Source organism: Schistocerca cancellata, chromosome 3, assembly GCF_023864275.1.
Source record: "Schistocerca cancellata isolate TAMUIC-IGC-003103 chromosome 3, iqSchCanc2.1, whole genome shotgun sequence".
Classification (NCBI taxonomy): Eukaryota; Metazoa; Arthropoda; class Insecta; order Orthoptera; family Acrididae; genus Schistocerca; species Schistocerca cancellata.
This window is the reverse complement of record NC_064628.1, coordinates 48,017,478-48,040,834: the sequence shown is the minus strand read 5'-3', so window position 1 is coordinate 48,040,834 and position 23,357 is coordinate 48,017,478. Positions and strand designations below refer to the sequence as shown.

The 23,357-nt window shown below is 39.2% G+C and overlaps 1 protein-coding gene across 2 annotated transcripts in view; it reads right to left on the bottom strand.

The window, feature by feature from the left end:
- The window catches only part of LOC126176926 (uncharacterized), a 249,579-nt gene that overhangs the window by 223,425 nt on the left and 2,797 nt on the right, over positions 1–23,357 (bottom strand). For both annotated transcript variants that reach the window (XM_049924113.1, XM_049924114.1), the window contains exons 2-4: positions 20,024–20,236; positions 14,426–14,532; positions 5,158–5,271 (exon numbers count right to left, since the gene is read on the bottom strand). In XM_049924113.1, the coding sequence (XP_049780070.1) occupies positions 5,158–5,271; positions 14,426–14,524 (213 nt within the window). In that variant the 5' untranslated portion in view covers positions 14,525–14,532; positions 20,024–20,236. The remainder of the gene's footprint in view (positions 1–5,157; positions 5,272–14,425; positions 14,533–20,023; positions 20,237–23,357) is intronic.

The window sequence follows — 23,357 nt, the reverse complement described above, 5'->3', positions numbered from 1 at the left end:
GAGGTGGCAGATGGGGGGAGGTAGACTGGGAGGAGAGGGGGATGGAGAGGGGGAGGTGAGAGTGAGAGAGGGGGAGGGGAAGAGAGGGGGAGGGGAGAGAAGAGGGACGGAGAGAGGGGAGGGGAGATGGGGAGGGGAATGGAGAGGGGGAGGGAGGGAGGGGAGAGGGAAAAGAGGGGGGGAGAGAGAGCCCACTTGACACATGACACGAGGCGGGAGGAGGGGGGGGTGGGAGCAGCAGGACATAATCTGGACAGGAAAGGAATGCTGTAAACAGATGAGAGAAGGGAAAAGGTCAGGTGAGGCAGTGGTAAACAGTTAAATGGAGGTTTAGGGCAAGGGGATTGTACAAGTGCAGGATATGGTGGAGAGACCATTTCCACCTGTGTAGTTATAAGAAACTAGCGCTGCCAGGGAGTATCCAAATGGCTCCCTTAGTGAAGTAGTTGTGGGAGTCACCTGTGTTGTGGTGCACAAAATGTTCGGCAACTGGTTGGTCATATTTGCAGTTTGCCATAGTTTGGCGGTAACTATTCATGTGAGTAGATGGTTGATTACTTGTCATGCCCACATAGAACACTGGATAGTAACTGCAGCATAGCTGATATATAACATGTTTGCTTTTAAATGTGGCCCTGCCTTTTATTGGGTAGGAAATGCCAGTGAGTGGACTGTGATAGGAGATGGTTAGGTGTGTGTGACATATTTTGCACTGGAGTTAACCACAAGGGAATGAACCATGGGGTGCATTCGGAGTAGGTTTGGAATAGGGACGGATAAGGACATTCTGTAAACTGGGTGGGCAGTAGAACACTGCATGATGTGAACAGGATACTGTCTGTCAATAAGGTTTTATCAAGCTCATCCACAGACAGATCTGCTGTGTCATCTCCTGGAACACCAGTAAACCTGTTAACCAGCCACCGACCAGCACTCCTCTGATCAGCTAGTATCACCTTGGCCTTGAAAAGATCAACAAAAAGCTCAACCACACCCTTCACCAGGCTTTCAACTACCTCTCATTACGCCCCGAGATGAGGGACATTGTATCTTAAATCGTACCCACATCAACCAAAGTCGTGGTTTGCCAAGCACCCGACCAACAGAATATCCTTGCCATACAGCTCCCAATCCTGCACCCCATGGGTCATTTCCTTCTGGTCAACACAGGAGCAAGACACTCCCATACACCAACCCACCATACACCACCTCGTACTGCAGTCAAGTCATATGCATTGTAATGTTCTGATATAGGCTAGATGAAGTGTATGAGAACTTAAGGGGAGCTTCAGGCGAGACATAGTTTTCGAGCAGTCAGGAGCAAATGCCGAAAGACAAACATCCAGTGATAGCAGGTAGCTGCGTGGGTCAGCACCAAACACTGCCACTAGGGAGCACCTGCAAGTGGCATGGATTTTGGGACTCTTGGAGGATACTTGTAGGAGACTCAAACAATCGAAAATTCAGGATGGAATGATGACAATATTATGAAAAGGATAGTTGCTACTCACCATATAGCAATGATGCTGGGTCACAGATGCGGACAACAAAACAACTTTGTGACAGTCTTTTTGTTGTGCCTATCTGACTCGCCATCTCCACTATATGGTGAGTAGCAACTGTCCTTTCACAATATTATAGGAGACTCGAGGAATTCTAGAGTTTCATAACAATCAATTACTTTATTCCAACTTAACTACTACACTGAAGACCATTTATAAAAATAGATGAGAGAGAACAGAAGAAGAATCTCCGAGTGCTTCATTAAGTACAAACATTTGAGAGCAACATTACAAGTGAGAAAACAGACTTAAATTGGACATTACCCAAGGTTGGTGTTGAGCGACACGTAATCCTAACACTCTGACTGAGAAATACTTGGAATACGAAAACCTGAGGCTTTTAAAGTATTCTGACAGCACAATGTTTCGGGGCTTTTCTCCTTCGTGGTGCCTCCGACCAACTCCATTTTGCATCCTTCCCCTTCTTCTTCTCTGCTGGATGATTGCTTCTAGCATTCAGACTAACAAGCTGTACATTTGGTTGCAACAGCATCCAGCTGAAAGCTAAACATCACTGCCCTTCTTCGTACGGTAAGGAACAACAGTGTTTTACATCACCATGCTCCACCCTGCAGACGCAGACTTCTATCTCATGAGCAGAGGCCTCTACTTCAGCAGTTTTCTTCATTTTCCCTCTCACTCTTAACTTCTGTGAAACTACTGATGCAGCTATTCTTAGGTGTAATGGTCATTCTTGCTGCATGTGCTAAGAAATGCCTGTTTATGATTATCGCCTACTTACAACAACATGTAGATGGTTGTGGAGATACTAATTAGTTCTCTTTATCATGACTTATACCCTGGGACAGCTGTCCAAGCATTGGCAGTTCGTAAGTTTCTTCCATTACTATTTCCCTAGTGTAACCTAAATGCTACGATTTACACCTGTACCTACAGTGTGTCTCTGGTTTCTTGCCTCGGAGCACTCTTGCTGATTCCCAGCAGTCTCAAGCTTAACAGTGAATGATTCAATAAGTTGTTAATATATGACAGCATTTCCTATCCAATGGCCAATGGCCTTGCCACACTGATAATACTGGTTCCCGTAAGATGACTGAAGTTAAGTGCTGTCAGGCTCGGCTAGCACTTGGGATGTTGGTAAGCGGGATGCACTCAGCCGTCGAGACAACCACGTAAGGAGCTACTTCATTGAGAAGTAGTAGTTACGGTCGCGAAAACTGACAATGGCCAGGACAGCAGTGGGCTGACCACGTGCCCCTCCACAACCACATCCCGTGACGCCTATAACCTGCTGTGGCAATCACTCGATACCATTTGGGCCCCCCAGGGCCGGTCCAGACAGAGAATTTCCTACCCAATAAAAGGCAAGGTCATGTGTAAAATCCGAAATGTTATACATCAGCTATGCTGCAATTACTCTGCAGCACGCTATGTGGGACGACAAGTAACCAATTGTCTACTCGCACGAGTGGCCATCGTCAAACTGTGGCAGTCTGCGAACTTGATCATCCAGTTCCCGAACATGCTGTGTACCACAGCACAAATGACTTCAACAGCTGCTTCAGTAACTGAGCAATTGGATTCCCCTACCAGAATAGTTTCTCTGAACTACATAGGTGGGACTTCCCTCTCCAACACATCCTGCACTCATGCAATTCCTCTGATCTAAACCTCCGTTAATCAGTTTCTCACTACCTTTTCCCTTCTCTCTTCTGTCCTCACCACTCCTTTCCACTCCAGGTCATGTACTGTCTTCTCCCAGCACTCTCCCCCCACCCCCTGAGGTGGCACGCATTCTCTCTCTCTCTCTCTCTCTCTCTCTCTCTCTCTCTCTCTCTCCTCCCATCCCTTTCAACCCCACTTCCTTTCTCTATATCTTACAAACTCTACCCTCTGAATTTCTTTTGTCTTGTTGTGCAGCCACCAAGTCATCTGTCGAAAGACCTCCTTCACGCTATCCTACTAACCCCTCAGTTCTAGTGCATTCTTCTCTCCTCCCTCCCCACCACCATCTCCGCAGGCAACTGCTCTCAACAGAAAATGCCATATATGCTTTCACCAATCAAATTTTGAATGATCTGAATAACCGAACATCACCCATTGGGATTTTTTGTGATCTCAAAGGCTTTTGATTGTGTAAATCATGAAATTCTGCTAGACAAGATCAAGTATTGTGGCATGAGTGGGACAGTGCACAAACGGTTTAATTCGTACCTAACTGGAAGAGTGCAGAAAGTTGAAATAAGTAGTTCTCATAATATGCAAAGATCAGCACATTCCTCAAACTGGGGAACTATCAAGAATGGGGTTCCACAAGGGTCAGTCTTGGGTCCTTTGTTGTTCTTAATATATATTATGACTTGCCATTCTATATTCGTGAAGAGGCAAAGTTAGTTCTCTTTGCTGACGATACAAGTATAGTAATCACACCTGACAAACAAGAATTAACTGACGAAATTGTCAATACCGTCTTTCAGAAAATTACTAAGTGGTTCCTTGTAAACGGACTCTCACTGAATTTTGATAAGACACAGTACATACAGTTCCGTACAGTGAATGGTATGACGCCATTAATAAATATACACCTTAATCAGAAGCATATAGCTAAGGTAGAATATTCCAAATTTTTAGGTGTGGCCATTGATGAGAGATTAAATTGGAAGAAACACATTGATGATCTGCTGAAACGTTTGAGTTCAGCTACTTATGCAATAAGGGTCATTGCAAATTTTGGTGATAAACATCTTAGTAAATTAGCTTACTACGTCTATTTTCACTGGTTGCTTTCATATGGCATCATATTTTGGGGTAATTCATCACTGAAGGAATAGCAGTGTGCATAACTACAATACTAGGAGAAAGGATGATCTTCACTATTCAAGATTAAATCTAACTTTGGCACAGAAAGGGGTGAATTATACTGGCACTAAAGTCTTTGGTCACTTACCAAATAGTATCAAAAGTCTGACAGATAACCAACAAGTATTTAAGAAGAAATTAAAAGAATTTCTGAATGACAACTCCTTCTACTCCATAGAGGAATTTTTAGATATAAATAAAAATAATAATAATAATAATAATAATAATAAAATATTAAAAAAATAAAAAATAAAAAACACAAAAAATGAAAAAGTTGTTATATTAACTTAAGTATGTTGTTAAATTAACTTAATTATGTCATGTATTGGAAAATTTGACTCGTTCCACATCATTACGAAATATCGTATTCATGATCCATGGAACTAGTATTAATCTAATCTAACCTAATCTAATCGATAATCAACAGCCAGTCTCACTGCAGGAATGTGGTTGGGTGTCTGTGTGTCTAAATATGTGTACTTTTTCTAGAGAAAGAGTAAGAGCTCAAAAGCTAATATGAATAATGTTTTCTACTGCATGTTTCTATATGCCACACCTCACTCCACTGGTTTCTCTTATATTATACTGTTGTTTAGATCTAGCAAGTACACATTAAAAAGGGTTTGAGCCTATTCCTCGAGCCAATATGACATTTAAAGTTACATGCAGCAGTTTAAATAATAAAATGTGTATTAAATAAAACACTCATACTCAAATGTTTACAAGGAAGTAATCAGTTTATTTTAACTTCAAGTCTCCACGTTAGATAACTTACCCCACCATCTATTATGTATAATCCTTTGTCTTTCTTCACAATATTGCAGTGAGACCTTGACACATACGTTGATAGGCAATTGATTTCGTTATATCGTGCCCTTCCAACTCTGTACTGTGAACAGAATTTCAAACTGTTATCATATCTGTGATACATGATATGGAGTCTGTGAACTTACACTACATCTTACTTGTTGAACATGTTATACTTGTTGGAAAATAGATGAGAAGCAAATATGCCTAAAATGATTGGAGTTATAAATAAAGATGTTTTTGGTTAAAATGAAAGCATGTACTGGAGATGCTATGGTAATAAAACAGTGAGACCACATGACCTAGAGAGAGACGTAAACAAATAATAATTGTTTCTTCTCTAACACCTGAGATTTATAACGAGATGCACATTTATAAGGTACTATTATAACATCTATTATTTTTGCTTATATAAGGCTCTAACTGTTTGAAGAATAAATTATGACTTCTCAATTAGATATTTTAGCTGTTGTTGTTGTTGTTATCTTCATTCTGAAATATGTCACAATTTTGTACAATAATAGAGAAGCAGATGTGCCTAAACACAATGCAGCTTTAAATGAGGATACATTTGCTGAAAATAAAACCGTATTTACAGAACTTGCTAATAGTGATAAAAGGGCAGGATCATGTGACACACAGAGCTATGTAAACAAATACAAAATGTTTCTTCTCTGTAACATTGGAGATTTATATTGTTACAGCTATTATTTTTGCTCATGTAAGGCTCCACTGTTTCAAGAAAATTCCAACCTGACAATTAGGAGCAGCTGCAAAAGTTACAAAGTGTAACATAAAACAAACAAGGTATCTGGCCTCGTAAGTAAGATATGGACATAATGTTGAAGGAAACCACGAGTTTACACAGCACACAACATTGTCTTTGCTGATAATGATAAAATATTTTGATAAGCGAGATGTTAAAATAATTAAAATAAACAAATACGCCAGGATGTAAAGATCACGATAAAAAGAAAAAGCTTAGCATTGCGTGAAACACTCACTCTCTCTCTCTCTCTCTCTCTCTCTCTCTCTCTCTCTCGTAAATTCTTGATTGCCTTCATCATGGTGTCCATATTTTACCTACTAGGTCCCATGGCCTATTTGTTTTTTCTTATACTTCATAACTTTTGCTGCTGCTGCTGATTGTGAAGTTAGGCTTATTTTTTGAAACATGAGTGCAATAATGAGTCCCTATAAACATCCACCATGTTATAAGTCCCCGACGTCAATGAGAAGAAACAGTTCTTATTTCTTTACAAATCTCTCGGAGTCACAAGGTCTCACTATTTTATCACTACAGCATGTCCTGCAAATACATTTTCATTTTAAGCAAAAACACCCTAATTTAGAATTCCAACCTGTATACATTTGTATGTGTGGCAATGAACATCAGACAAAACAGAGATGAGCTAAGCACAATGAAAGACATTAAAGCATCAGCTTTGAAAGACTGAGAAATCAATCAGGCAACATACAATTTTAAAAAGAGACCCACAGCAGCTGCATCAACCACAAAAAAAAAAGAAAAAAAATAAATAAAGAAAGAAAGAAAGAAAGAAAGAAAGGAAAGAAAGAAAAGATGTGATCTCCGTTTATCACTATTCCCTTGTCTGTTGTCTGAAAACAGAATGCACTCCAGTAAAATGTAATGCACTAACTGTAGAGGGAGAACAAGGCTTGTATACAGTAAGCAGATTAAAGTGGATATAGGTTGCAGTGGTAATGCAAAGATGAAGAGGCTTGCACAAGGTGGTCCGTGTGGAGAGCTACATCAAACCCGTCTGAAGATATCATCATCTTCATCAAATCATCATCATTGTCAACAACAATTAAAACATAAAGAGACAGACCAAGGCTACTGTATTTTCTCTGTCTGAGTGTGCAGATGATATTACAGCATGGCAGCAGTATATCTACATGCATACCCTAAGCTGGGTGTTCACGAGTTAGATGACAACCAGCGTCCATGTGAAAGTGGAAGTGTCTTTTTCATGGCAAGTTATGCAGATTATCATCATCACGTCTTTCGCTGCTGTGGGCGTGTATACATGCCCTGCTACATTGCTGCTCAGGTGCTGTGGACCTGTATACATGCGCCGCTTCGATTTTTCTACACTGTTATGGACATCTGAATGCGTCCTGAGCCGCTAACCTCTCAATTCTGAGGACGAGTTACTTCCATACTCGGTGAATAAAAAAGTTTCATGTATTTATCAATAACATATGTGCCTCACTGTGTACTATCATTTGCAGAAAACCTCGTTTTGATACCTTGAATCATTTATGAGACATAACGATTGTTATGAGCACACGAATTGTGATGTGCGAGGACGTGAATGGGTGAGTCGCACATTACCATCCTTCAAATATAAAACCCAAAATGAGATATCCTTTTGGTCTCAACTTTAAATAAAATTTAGGTATCTTTGCTAAATTTCATTCCCTGCAATATATAAGATAAAAATCAACCATATGTTAAGTTCACGCAATGCCTTTTTACCTTAGTGAACTCTTTAAAATTCCGTCTGATATTTTACTTAATTTGATGTACGACAGTAAATATGCAAGACAATGAAATGAAATTCAGTTCTTTGAGTGCAGCTATCATACTGTAAGCGTGCAAAAATCAAATGTTTCCACCTAATAGTTTCCGAAAAATTGGTTAAGTATTTCCTATTGATCGGAACACTGTCTCTCAGACAGGCACCAGCATTTGACAAGCAGTACAACCATAACAAAAGCAGCCACAACAAGAAATGCAAAGATCTTGTCTGTAGAAGCAAAAGGGTTAACTATCAAGTTTATTTTAAAATCAGTGCGACAGAATGTCAATCCTAAGGACCTGGGTTTGATTCCCGCCTGGGTCGGAAATTTTCTCCGATCAGGGACAATTATGAACAGACACTGATTAAAAGGAAACAATGATTCAAGATAAAGATTATCAAGGTTCATAATACACAGTAACAAATAGGAGTAAAACTGATGCCAGATACTGTATTTCTACTGCAAAGATCACATAGGACAGTTCAGTATCTGAACTGCTACAAAGTTTTGAGTATTGAGGAATGTTATTGTTTCTGACTTGCACAGAGGGCAGTACATTTCCTTGTTTGTACGTCACCCTACCCATACAGGAAGATGTAAACAATGAAATGCATTGCCCTCTACTCAAGTCAAAAACAACAGGTACTCAATACTCAAATCTTTACAGGATTAAATATTACAAGCTGGAAAATAATAAGACTATTGAGTTGTTATTGTTAACTGTTAAGTGAAGTCAGGTCAATCAGTTTCAAATGTATATGGTCCTGTAAAATTGATACACCATATTTAAACAAAGTTGAGAAACATTGTTGCAAGTACCTACAAGAAGAAAAATATTACACACCAGAATTTTGTTGGTTTTACTATTCGGAATACCTATGATCCAATCTGCAAGTCAATATATTATTAAAATACATTAAACTTCTAAACAAAAGCTATTTAAAATGCGGTTAATACTCAAACAACAGCAGAGAGAGTATAGAGGCACCTGCAGCAGTTGAGAAAGATCTTCCCTCTAATCTCACTCAATGGATTTAGGATATTCATTGGGACGCAGATGCACAAGCTACAACTAATGGATAAGACAGATCACTCAATAGAGCCTGTTGCTCCAAAACATCTATACATACTACATAATAACTGTAGTATTTATCTAATACATTAAGTAGTAAAGAACAAAATCTAAGCTACAAATACATTCTTTGTCTTAATTTTATCAAATTTGAAATTATTCTGGGCTTCCCAAAAATATGAGGTGATTTTCTTCAAGACTGTATAAATAATTAATGTTGCCACAATACTACATGGTAATTTCTTGTACAAATTCGAAACAATCTCATTACTCCCAAATGAGTCTTAAAATGTCACTTCACAAATGGACAAGTAACTGCAAGCTGTATTGATGTCTGCTGATCGGAATGCTTTTCCAAGTTCTAAGATCTCCTCTAATCAATCTGATTGTCTAATGGAGAATTGCATTTAGAATTTTTAGTGACACACACTAAAACTCGGTCCGAACAGGCCTCGGAAGGCCCAACGGCACCGACCAGTTGCCATGTCATCCTCAGCCCAAAAGGCATCATTGGATGCGGATATGGAGGGGCATGTTGTCAGCACACCGGTCTCCCAGCCGTATGTCAGTTTGCGAGACCAGAGCCACTACTTCTCAATCGAGTAGTTCCTCAGTTTGCCTCACAAGGGCTTAGTGCAACCCACTTGCCAACAGCGCTCGGCAGACCGGACGGTCACCCACCCAAGTGCTAGCCCACCCCGACAGCACTTAACTTCGGCGATCTGACGGGAACCGGTGTTACCATTGCGGCAAGGCCACTGGCTAGTGACACACACTAGCGTGATGAATTAACAGCCATACTACAAAGTAAAGGTACAGCAGTCGCATACTCCATTTTCTGCATACATGTAGAGCTGTACTCTGTGTTTTACAGTCATATACGTTTAACACTTAGGTGCCGACGCCCGTAAAAAAATAGGCGTGCGCGGCCTGCCCCGAAAGTGCAATGCCTGTACTTTTACGGGTGCATGTTCTCGTTCTCCCCCTTCCTTCCTTTGTGTTGTTACGGCTACCGCTTGTCTGGGAGGTGCTGCACGGACTGTAGTTCGAGTATTGGTCACTAGATGGTGCGGGCATGTTGTGGAAGGGTGTGCTTCCCCTTTTACTTGTCGGGTTTATTGAGCGGTGATTTTTTCCCACGCGGTCTCAGTAGCGTCGACATGGCGAAGCGTGGTTTGACAGATGAAGAAATTGCTCACGAGTTACGTCGTGATTTAGAAGAAAGGGACGTTGATTTGTCAGAGAAAGATATTGTAGATGACTCTGATGATGATGTGGACTATGTTCAAGAAGTAGTTTCTGGCAGTTCAGGTAAAGAATTCTGACAACAAAACAAGTATAAATTTTGTTCAGATTTTCACTGAAAAAACTCTCAGTACGTAATTAAGATTTTATTTGCAAATACTACTCTTCTGATAGATTCAGAAGAGGAGAGCAGGTGTCCAAGCACTTCAGCAGCAAGTAATCCCGTCGATATTGTGCCCGAAGAACGAGTGAGACTGACGGCGAGGGGGAAGCTGAGACCTGCGCACCACACCAATTCTGAGGAAGGTTGGACGGCTACTGATCGTGCATCAGGGGATATCAACCTATTCTCAGAACAATCTGGAATATGCAATGTTGTCAGTTTGGACCAGATCAGTGCACCTCTAGAATTTTTTTCATATTTCCTGACAGACAGTATGATGAAACATATAAAGGAACAAACTAATCTGTGTGCTCAACAATGCATCAGGAAATTACGAAGCACAAATTCCGTTTCACCCACCTGCTCATTATCAAAGTGGAAAGAAGTTACACTTACGGAAATAAGGAAGTTTCTGGCAATTGTAGTCCATATGTGTGTAAGTGTGAGGCCACGTATACGACAGCACTGGTCCGAGGACCCTGCTGTGTCGTGTAATTTCTGTCCAATCATCTTGAGCCGTGACAGATTTCTTTCTATTTTGAGAAACTTCCACATTAGTGATAATTCCTTAGCTAAGAGGAAAGAAGAAACTGGCTATGACCCACTGCACAAGGTGAGATCCCTCCTAGATAATGAGTGTGCTAATTTCCAGCGTGCGTATACACCATCTCAAAAAATTACAATAGATGAAGGCGCGTGTAAATTTCGAGGTCATGTGTATTTCAAACAGTACATGCCACAAAAACCAAATAAATACGGTATGAAACTGTACATGTTATCCGAATCTGACACAGGTTACATCTGGAATTTCTCTGTTTACGCGGGGGAAAGGTCTGACACAGTGACTCTGGTAAAGACATTGCTTGCAAATCTGTCAGGAAAAGGCTACACTTTGTTTACGGACAGATTCTACTCAAGTCCAATACTTGCTTCAGAACTGGAAACTGCAAAAACTGCTCTTGTGGGAACAACAAGAAAATCTTGGCAGGGTTTGCCTCGTGCTATAAAAGATCTGAACCTTCAGCGAGGTGAACTTATTTTCAGGCGTAAAGGAAATATGTCAACACTGTGTTGGAAGGACAAAAGAAATGTGCATATGATAAGTACAAGGCACACTGCTGAGATGGTCACTTTCACTGACAAGAGAGGAAGAGAGAAGTCGAAGCCAGCCTGTGTAGTGGACTACAATAAAAACAAGTTTGGTGTTGACTTATCAGATCAGCGGTTGTCATACGGCGCATTTGAACATCGAACTGTGAAGTGGTGGAGAAAGTTGGCATTTCATGTTATACTAATGGCGATTGTAAATTCCTGCATATTATACAATAACGTTACTGGGAAATGCCTCAAAACATCTCACTTCATGACAGTTATCTGTGCAGATATTGCACAAAGCAAAGATCTTGAACCCTGACCTGGTCCATCTGGACTCTCAAGACTATTAACTGGAAATAATTTCCTGGAAAAGATTGAGACAGATGTAGGTAACAAACAGAAACAAAAACTGTGTGTAATGTGTTCTCTGAGAGAAAAAAAACTGACTGGAAAAGTGTGGCGAAAAGACACAAGCTACCAGTGTAGTGAATGTAAAGTAGCTTACCACAAAAAGAACAAAATTGCATCCTAAAATAGTTACAGGAGGTTACTGTAGATAAGGCATACTGTATCCATCATAATTACAATTTTTGTGTAAAATAAAAAAAAAATTTCCTTCTAGAAAATACAGTGAATATACCTTTGACCAATTTTTCCTTTTTTCAAAAACAATGTTATAATAATAACGCTTGTCAAAAGTATGTATTAATTCAAGAGAAAGGTATTATATATGGTTTTAAACAGGAAAGTCTAGGTTTTTCAATCAGAGTAATTTTATTGCTATAACTGAAACTTTAATGAGTTGTAGTAGTTTAAAATACGTTAAAATCAGCCAGTCTTTATGGTAGACACCCATGCGCAATGACTCAGGACCCAAAGTGTTAAGATCGAAAAACTTCAAAAAATGCTAATTTTAGAATGGTGTCTTCACACTGTGTTTAGAAACAAGACACCAATAACCGTCAGGAGACACCAATTTCTTGGCCAATAAATTAAAATAAGTTTTTCCAGTTCACTTCACCCATCTGTCAATGTAATGTAAAAGCCAACTAAGGACTGTAACAAAGTCAAGGGAGCCTGCTGTTTCAACTTAATTTGTGGAGTAATTAATCCAATCATTTATCATTAATTTCATGCCATTAATTGCTATTGCAAATACTGTCAAATACACCTATACTTTCATTTCTGCACATCTGCATTTATATACAACAAAAATGTATTATGGTGTGAATATGGTAACACTATGAAAAACATTGAAACCAGCCACAATTTGATCAAATGAAAGATTTATGTTTTATTTACTAGGGGTACATGTAACCTGAACTTCAGAAAATATAATCTAATTGGATAGATAAAAAGTCTACTCACCGAGCTGTGGCAGGAGATACCACATATAAAGGTATTAGAATTTGCAGACTTTCGGAGTCACTGGCTTCTTCTTCTGGCAGAAGGGTTGAAGAGGAAGGAAGAAGGATGAAGAAAAAGACTTATCAGATGGGATGAGAAGGAAAGACTGACTCAGACTGGAAGCGAATTGACTGAATCAGTCATTCCTTCTCATCCAATCCACTATGTCTCCCCTGACCTGGGATTTTGGGTGACTTTTCCATACTCTCCCCATTTCCTAAAATTCACCACTCCTTTTCCTTCTCCCCTCTTTCTTTCCCTTCACCTCTTTTGCCACAAGGAGTGACTGGCTCCAAAAGCTTGCTAATTTTGATACCTTTATATACGTTTTCTCCTGCTGCTGCTTGCCGAGTAGATTTTTTTATCCATACAATTACATTATATTTTCAAAAACTGATTTTTTTTCCATTGATATATCAGCTCAACTTCAGATTGTTGCACACATTTCTGTGGATTTTACATATTTCTTGAAACACAAAAAAATCCATGAAAAAAATACCGTCTATTCTGCCATCTAAGTATCTGATTAATTCCCATGACAGTTGCTGATAAATAAATAATTCATTCAATGCAGCTGCAGCACACCACTATGACCGCCACTGACCCTTGACCACTAAAATTACTGACTAAAGGGTGAACACGTGTGAAAATGGTATGCTAATTGTCAACAGGTCTTATTTTTATTCAGTTTGCTTCATCATGCTGGTTGCATATGTGTTTGTCCCACTGTGAGACAGTCAACCAATAGTATTGTGCATCACCACTGCATACTGATGTGGGATTCTGTTCAGAATGATTCAGAAGCTTCCACGAGACATGTATATGGATCTCTACTGCCCAGGAAAAGACATAGGATTTTATGATAGAAGGTGTATCCTAATACAAAACTTCAATAATTTAAAATCAAGAACTGCCCTACTTACTTACAGAAATAACAGGAAGTAACAAATCGGACAGCAACACAAAGCTACAAAAGAACTGAAGAGAAAAAAGTAAGAAACAAAAGAGCAAAAAGGTGAAAGAGATGATGACACAGAATGGAGAACCAGGAATAAATAAGTATTTTAATATTACTTTGACACTGAAACTTTGATGAGGCATTATCTTTTGTTAATTGACATTAATATGATTCACCAGCATCACCATTACTAATAGTAATCTGAAATAAATGGGCTGTTGTAAATATGAAAAGAACAACTATACAACAACCAGAAGGAATGTTAACTATGTATCATTTTCCTACAGAAAAAAAGAGAAAATTCCAGAGAACTGAGTAACCTCAAATGAAATTATTCAGCTTTTCTGGTGTGAATGGCCACATCATAGTGGCTGCAAAAGTTCATAATATTTCCACAACAGATTGCAGCGGTAGCAGCAGCAGCACACCCCTGCTATGAAGATACAGATGTTCACTCAAGCACTTGTCGCTAATCACAAATATGATTAAAGTTTATTATTTTTAAAACAATTTATAGGACTTCCTACAGCTGCTTAATTTATTCATTTCATCAGACTGTTGCTGGTTAAAATTAATTTCATAATTTGGCTTTCTTTATAACTGTTCTTGGCTAAGGTAAATAAATCTATGTAGTTATCTGAAAAGTCTTCTCACCAATGATGGCGAAAAATTAGGTAGCCACTAAACAAGAACACTATTCAAAAAATCAAGTACACAAAATAACAAAGAAACATCAAGAAAACACTTACACAATCTAGAGATTCATTTAGCACGATCTTTTCGTGTCTTTCTCCTTCATAGTTTACGTCATCAGAGAAGATTCTCTCAAGAGACCACACAGTGCACATACTGACTCCTGCAAAAGAAAACATCTTCTAATGATACAAAATTAGTGACCATCTGAAAAAGTTTGAATTAACATTCAACAATAACACCAAACAAGGAGAGAAATGAAACAAAATTTGTAAACATACATGAGAACTAAGTGTATATGAGAAATAGATTAAATGTATGCTGAAGAATATAATATAAATTTTGCAAGCAAGCAATTTGTTCTGTACGTGCAACAAAGCACTAAATATGTATCAAGTGCTAATAAACACAAGTATACTTTAGGAAAGGGTCGAGGCACATTTAATTTGTGTGTCATTATCTTCATCACAATGCAAGGTTTACCTGAACCTTCAAACCTGAACTATGTGCCTATTAAGTATCCCATGTACATGAAATATCACTACATTTAATGATTTGTCAATAAACCCTCAAACTGTTTTAATACTTGGCTCTCTATGGTATTATTGTGTTGTTGTTTGTACGGGAACCATTGGACTAACTTCCATAATCTCCCTCATCATTACTGATTGTAACCACAACCATTGGCTAGGTATTTACACTAGCTTGTGGAGTCTCCCCTTGACAATTTGTCAACAATATCTTCACTTATACTTGAGCTCCCAGTGTACTGTAATGCAACTATTATGTTTATACTATATACGGATAGACATTGCAAGAGGAAAGTTATGTCAAAACTGGCTTCTCAATGTGCTTAACACTAAAAAAAAAAACCTCTGTTCCTGCATACATCAATTACTATCAGTCACTAAGATTATCATATTCTCCAACAAAACCACAGCACTTTTTCTGATAGATGACTTGAGCAATTTAATGTCAACATCAAAAATCTGAAGTTCTCTCTTTGACATATTGATACATTCATGTACTTATGTTTAGTGTTAGTGACAATATGGCACTATGAAACTGTTCAATTAATAGTAATTCACAGTGTACTATTTTAGTGACTATCAACCAGCAGTGTGCCCAAAAATTAATGACCAAAAGAGAACTGCACTGAAACAAGAAATAAATAATGAAAATAATAACAAAACATGAATCCTGAAATTTAACAACAAATTTATGCCTGGAAGCTTATGGAGTATACATCATGCTGCATTAAGTGGTGTTCCTTTGGCACACCCCCCCCCCCCCCCCCCCCCACTACCTAGTGGTACTTTCCCACGTTTGCATTTATTGGACTGTACAAAACAAATTAATTGGCTTCCTGCTGATGCACTCGCTGTTATGCTGCAGAGCACCCTTACTCCACATAGCACTAACTGTGAACAACTGTACTGCATTGGGTTGGCACTGTGAGCCTTTCAATTTGTTGCTTGTGCTTTACATGATCGCCGACATCATTTTGTTATTCATGGATACAGGAAATAAAGGAAATAAATAAGAAATAAAGAAATTAGGTATGTTTATTACGTTTCTGAAATCTGATAGTCTCTCTTCAGAACACAAGCAGAAATATCAGGTGTTAAGGCATTCACAGCGTTAACATGGAGGATGCTCTTAATTGTCACATTCTGAAGAAACAGTCATTCTTCTGTTTTTATTCTTTTCATTGCTGAAAAAAAGCTACTCACAAAAGTATGTAGTGTCGAATACACACATGATCTATGTGGTATTTTTGTGCTGCTTGGGAAATGTTTTTTGCTGTAATGAATAGTACCACAATGACAAATTAAACATATTGTAGCACTTATTTCATCAAAGTTGAATTTTGCAAGTCTAATACTTTTAACTGCAATGACATTAGTAAACCATTGGAAGAAACTGAAAATAAGTGCTGAACATTTCATTTCCAATTCTAAATTTGTGAGCTCTTTGAATCTGGTTTCAAGAGATATGGTGAGCTGCTTTACCTTGGCTCTGTAACTGTGAAACTGGTACCTTCAGGCAGTTTTAAAGGCAGATGACTCTGCCTCTCAAAAAAAGATAACTTTTCTATGAATGATTTGATCGTTCATGTCAACTATCAGCTGCTCTTTGGCCTGGAATGATGAATTTAAGTTGTTGAGATGTATATTTATTTTAGCCAAAGGCATCAAATCTTTTAGGCAATGAATTACTTCCCCTTTCATTTCGAGACACAGGGATATTTTCTTATGAATGGCACAGAAAATATCATCAAAAACCTTTTCCCAGGTAGGCCGATGAAGTGTGCTGTGGTGAGTATGTCCCCATACCCTACTTCCATACCAGTCAGGAATCCTTTGAATTGGTGGCAATTTGCACCACGATAAACAAAATGTGAAATCTTGGTGATGGCCAATCATTTTTAAGACATCACTGTCGGCGGCTACAGAAATGAGTCTGTCCCACGACAAATTCATATTGCCTACTGATAAACAAACAGCTTCAATAATAGCAAGTCCTATTGAGATGTAGTCAAGCATGACCACATCCAAGAGCTCCATATCAACACCACACACAAATGTCGGAAGCTGAGCACAGTCAGCCACACCTGTGCTTTCATCAAATGTGAGTAAAAATGCAACAAAGCTCTTGGCTTTTTCTAGAACTGTCTCTCTAAAACCACTGCCATGTCCACGATTTGATGAGACACCATTTGCCTCAAACCACAAACCCCTTCCATTGCCTGCAGCTCCCTTGGAAAATTAACATTCTGCATGTGCTGCCATACAAGATTTTATCAGAATTCCCACTGAAAACTGCTTGCTAATCATTGCTAAACTGCAAACTACTTTGTAGCTTGCTCAAACTGCTGCCTCCCTTACATTTTTTCCCAGTCATTCACCTGAAAAGCATAAACACATTACAGTACATGAGCTAATGCTGCATACTACTGTAACATCTGTACTAAGAATTCTTTTCAAACTTACAGCTACTGCTATCTGATTTTTACACCTGGCTACTAGCTCTCTGCTTGCTTCAACTTCTACTTGCTTGTAATGCAATGGGTGAAGGTGTGTTTAATGTTGTTGCATGTTCTATATCTTAGCAGAATTAAGTACTTGGCAACATTCAAGGCACTGCAGAAGTCCACTGATCTCAATAGAGGCATAGGACTTCCATAACTAACGACAGCTGTCACTGAACACGCACTGTTGTGTCAGTTACAGCTTCATGTGACTAGGGGGCAATGAGGTCACTTTCCGAACCACAGGGGCTCCTGCTCTGTGGTGCACTGTTGGCACAGCTTCTGGCATGCAACAGCTACATGAGGAAACCCATTTCTTTTGAAGAAATGCCAGAAGTAATGTAAAGGAATGATAACTGCAGTAATAAGAATAATCATCTACATTGGTATCCATACTTGTACTACTTGGAGGGCATGGCAGAGGACACTTTCTACTGCACCACATATCCATCCTATTTCATTTGCACACAGAGTGCTAGATGAATGATTACTTAAATACCTCTGCGCACAGTGTGATTAGTCTAATGTCTTATCTGTCACTAATGGAACAACATGTAGGATACTGTAGTACGTACCTGGATACCTCGCTTAATACTGGTTCTTAAAGCTTTGTAAATACAGTTTCATGGGACAGATGACTTCTACCTACAAATATAAGCTAATTCATGTTTTTCGGCATTTCTGTGATGCTCTCTAATGGGACAGGCAAACTGGTGTGCATATGTTCAATATCCCGTTAGTCCTACATGAGCAACATTCTATGATGGGTCACAAGAGTGCCTTGTAAGCAATCTCCTTTGTAGACTGACTACATTTTTCCAGTACTTTACCAATGAACTGAACCATACCAACTGTTTTACATATGACTGTGTGTAGAATCTGATAGGGAATCTGCAGCGATCCAAGAAGTAAATTGGGGCAGTACTCTTGGACCCTTCCTTGTAAAGGAACATTTGAAAATTGAGTTCGTTATTTCTGATTTCAATTTGCTATCCTTAACTTCAGTTCCTACGTAATCCACAAAAGTCTGACCAATAACTTTGGTGCCACTAACAGCCTTTACATATGATCACATGTTTTTAGATTTTGTGAAAGGTCTCTTGATAAGGTTCGGATAGGGTACTTTCTGAAGGTTTTTTGCGTTGGACTTTTCACAGCAAACATGTTTCAGTCAGTGTAATTCTGTTTAAAGTCATATGCTTTGTTTTATATCCCTAGTGCTGTAGCCACACCTATTTTTATTTACAGAGACTGTATGCTATGCGAAGCCCCTTCCATGATGAGCTGTTCCATTAGGTATATACTAGCAAACCCCTGATTGTTTAAAGAATTAAATTCCCAAGTATAAAACAACTTCAAAAGTCTCATTAATTTACAACAACATAAGGAAAAGATAGATTGCTACTCATCATAAAGATGGCACACTGAGTTGCACACAGGCACAATGAGAGGACAGTTCCACATTTAGCTTCCGGTCAAAGCCTTCTTCAGAAAAGCCAAGACACACATTCATTCACACAAGCAAGCACACCTTATGCACACATAACCGCCATCTTTGGCAGTTCGGTCCGAGCACCAAACACCCATCACAATAGGACCTTGGAATGGTTCCATTCAAAAGTAATCACCACAAGTGTCAAGAGATTTGTACCACTGGGAGAGGTGACAATCAATTCCTGTTCCACAGAACATGGTCAGCCACTGAAAGTTCCACAACTGCACCCAATCCTGCACTTCCTCATCTGACTGAAACCGACGTCCATGCATGACTTTCTCCATGTCACCAAATATGTGAAATCCACACTGGGAAAGATCTGGACTGTACGGAAGATGTTGTAATGCTTCCCAACCAAATCGCTGAAGCATAGCCTTCACCGAATGGCAATGTGGAGGCGACTGTCATTATGCAACCGGATGATTCCATCTGACAACATTCCTGGGAATTTTGGCTTTACAATGCATCACAGTTTCTATAAAGTGCCTTCATAGTGCTGCACACTGATTATCATTCCATGCTCGAGGAACGTGTCGGGCAGAGGGGACCTGCAATCAAAGTAGGAGGTCATCGTGACTTTCACAACTTGTGTGAACAGCTTTGGATTTTTTTAGTGGGGAAGATGTGTGCAGAGATGTGTGAGGTTTCCACTGCTGGTTTTGCCTTTTGTCTTTGCGCTGTTGGAGTGCTTTAAGACATAATCATCCTGTTGCACAATAACACCTGCCCCCATACTGCCAATCGGACAAAGGCTACATTTCAGCGACTTGGTTGGGAAACGCAGCAACATCCTCCACACAGACCTGATCTTTCTCCATGTGAGTTTCATGTCTTTGGCGTCCTGAAGAAAGAATTGTGGGCATCAGTTTCGGTTGGACAAGGAAGTGCAAGAGTGAAACCAGTTGCAGACCTATCAGTGACTGACTGCATTTCATGCAACAGGAATCTATCATCTTGTCTCCCAGTGCGATAACTATCTTAATGCATGTGGTGATTACTATTGAATGGAAACATTCCATGGTCCCATTGTGACAAGTGTTCAGTTTTCATTTGACATGTGGTCTCAAGCACTACCAGCTTCATGCAAATTAATGACACGCACGTAAGTAGATCATCTAATTTCCTTACGCTTATCACATAGCTGCAACACAGTTCTCCTAATGAATTGTTCTGCTGCTTCTTCTTGTGACCAGTATCTTCTCAGAGTTATCACTTATATAACAACTCTGCTTGCCTTGGTCTATACCATATTTAAAGTTAGCTCAGCCTTTTTTGGTGCTTTCGTCTCAGATTGAGGCTCTACACCAATAATTAACAGTTTCACATGTTTCCATTTACAACCTGAAACAGGTATCATAGTGAAATTTTGTAAATCATCTTATTTAACAGGTTGCATGAGCATTTACTGTGCAAGTTAATCTAACAAAGGTAAACGTATGTACAAGGGTTTGCACAGGTACATTCAGCAAAATGAAAACACAGATAAACAATATGGTGCTAATATGTCAAATTTGTTCTTCACAGGCCTCTACCTGATGAGTGTCAAGAGGGAATGACTGCTATCAGCATGCTTTTGTAAAAGATCTCATTTTACCATCACAGTCATTACACAGTATACAATTTACACTTTCCACAGATTCTTCACAAGATTTTCAGATTAGAATTGCATTTCCAGACAACTAGATTTATATCTACATCTACATTCACACTTCGCAAGCCACTGTATGGTGTGTGCCACAGAATACCTGGTACCACTACTAATGACTTCCTTTTCATTATTCCCCTCACAAATAAAGTGAGGGGAAAATGACTGACTAATGTCTCCATATGAGCCCTAATTTCTATTATCTTATATCTGTGGTCCTTCCGTGAAATGTACACTGGTGGCAGCAGAATTGTTCTGCAGTCAGCTTCAAATGATCGATCTCTAAATATCCTCACTTACGTTCCTCGAAAAGTATGTCACCTTCTCTCCTGGGACCCCCATTTGAGTTACTGATGCATCTTCAGAATAATCACATACTGACTGAACCTACTGGTAACAAATCTAGCAACCCACCTCTGAATTGCTTCAATGTCTTCCTATAATCCGACCTGGGGGAGGGGGGGGGGGGGTGGAATCCCAAACACTCAAGCAGTAATAAAGAATGTGTTGCACTAGTATTCTATAAATGATCTCCTTCACAGATGAGTCACTTTCCTAAAATTCTCCCAATAAACCAAAGTTGATTATTCGCCTTCCCTTCTACAATCCTTGGTATGTTTGTTCCAGCTTAGATCACTCTACAACATTACACCCACCCCCAAAATTTAAATCACGTGACTGTGTCAAGCAGCACACTACTAATGCTGTATCATTATGGGAGTGTTTTTCCTAGCCATCTGCATTAACTTAATAACTTTTCTACATTTAGATCTAGCTGACATTCATCACATCAACTAAAAGTTTTATCTGGATGGTTACCTCAAAGTATCTGACTGTTGTGACTGACACTGACTTTTCATTAAAGGCGCTGTCACAAATTATCAGATTTTTCGTCACATTACATTCTCTTTAACAAGAGTTGGTCAGCAACATTCACACCAAGTGCTGAGTGTCTGAGTTCTTTATGCCTTTTGCAACAATTTTCTACCAAGGCCCTCTCAGTTTCTGGACACAGGTTCCTCCACCATACATATACTTATTTGGAACATCTTGTATAACACCACCATTCAGGAGAAGTTCAAGACATTATCGACTAAGTCAAATATATATCAGCACTCTTCCCTGATGTTTACTTGATTCTGCTTCACTGTTAACGACATAATTCCGTAGATAATGAAGTACTGGATTCTCACTGTTGAGGGGTTCTCTGTCCGGTCAGATATATGGGGTCATGTTCCACACACAAATACTCAGTTTACAAAGTGGCAATATGAGTCCAAAAAGAATCCTTTTCTCTGTACTGGAGTTGTGCTGTTTTGAAACTTCATGTCAGATTAAAACTGTGTGCCAGACCAGTAGCAAAACCTGGAAGCTGACCTTTTGTGGGAAACACTCAGACTGAGTGAGCTATCCATGAATGACTCATGACCTCTCCTCACAGCTTTACTTCTGACAGCACCTTAATCCTACTTTCCAAACTTAACAGCTCTTCTGTATTCCTAACGGGACTAGCACTCCTGGAGGAAAGGGGAAGAAAGTATACCATGAAGAAATGTCTTATGAGATTTTTTTCCAGAATGACTTTTCCAGTCTGCAGGGGAATGTGTGTGGTGTTGAAAGATGGGGTGGGGATTGTAGGCAGGTGGTGCTGGCACAAACATAGTCGCGGCCAGAGACCTTGCGGAACTATATTACCTTTGACTAGATACATACCCTTCGTATTAACTGACAATTCAGTGTGAAAAATACTTCAAGGCATGAGATTAAAACCACTGTGTAACACAAGAGAAAGACACATGGAATTTAGGTAGGCTGACAGTAGGCTTATCACATGTCCAGAATCAGCCCAGACAGTCTTGGTTTGTTAGTGCTGTCCGGTATAATGCCCAGGGTTGCAAAAAGTCCAGGGTTTGAAAATTTCATGACTGGCAACACCTTTTTTTAAATTTTAGACCTATATGTTTGACATTGCATTTTTAAATATTGTCTTATAGCAGTGACTCTCTATTGGATTTTGGAGCAAGCACTGACATTGATGGGAAGGCATGGCTACCAGTTTTGCCACAACTTTTCACTTACGGTTACTCGTCTGAAAAAACAAGAGGCGCAAAGTGTTTATGTCATTTTCAAAGCAAAGTAACTCTCTACACAAATCTGATGATTTGGCAATGGGCAAAAGAAACTGTGTGCATTTAATGTAAACCTGCAACAGAAATACACATTTTTGAAATTGTGTAATGATAGTAACAATGGCTGTGTTTACTTCACACTACATACTGGACAACTTTCTGTGGCACACAAAGAAAAGGGTGAAGTTAAAGATCACACAAAATGATTTAAACATAGGAGTGCTATTAATGCTACTCCTTCAGTGAATGTAAGAGATTTCTTTAAAAGTCACATATTCACACCACAGTGCTTGAACTCAGTTCCAAAACATCAGACAGCACATGCAGTTACTACCACACAATAGATTCATGGTGGGAGAGAGAGCCTCCATGGTATACAATTTCCGGAAAGATATTTATGAAATAACAGCTACTTCTGGGCAACAGATATAAAATATAGCACAAGGCTGTAGATAGAAAGACACTAAATGACACACATTTGGTTACCATAGATTATTATTACAGAAAGATCTCTCACAGAAATCAAAGCAATTTTGGTCATATGTTAAGGTTGTTGGTGGCACCAAAAGATTCAGAAGCACATAAAGTATAAGTTTCACAACAATGTAAAAATGAGGGGTATAGATATTAGCATCAGCAACATTGTGAAATAGCTGAACTGACTAAAACTGAACAAGGCCGCACAGAC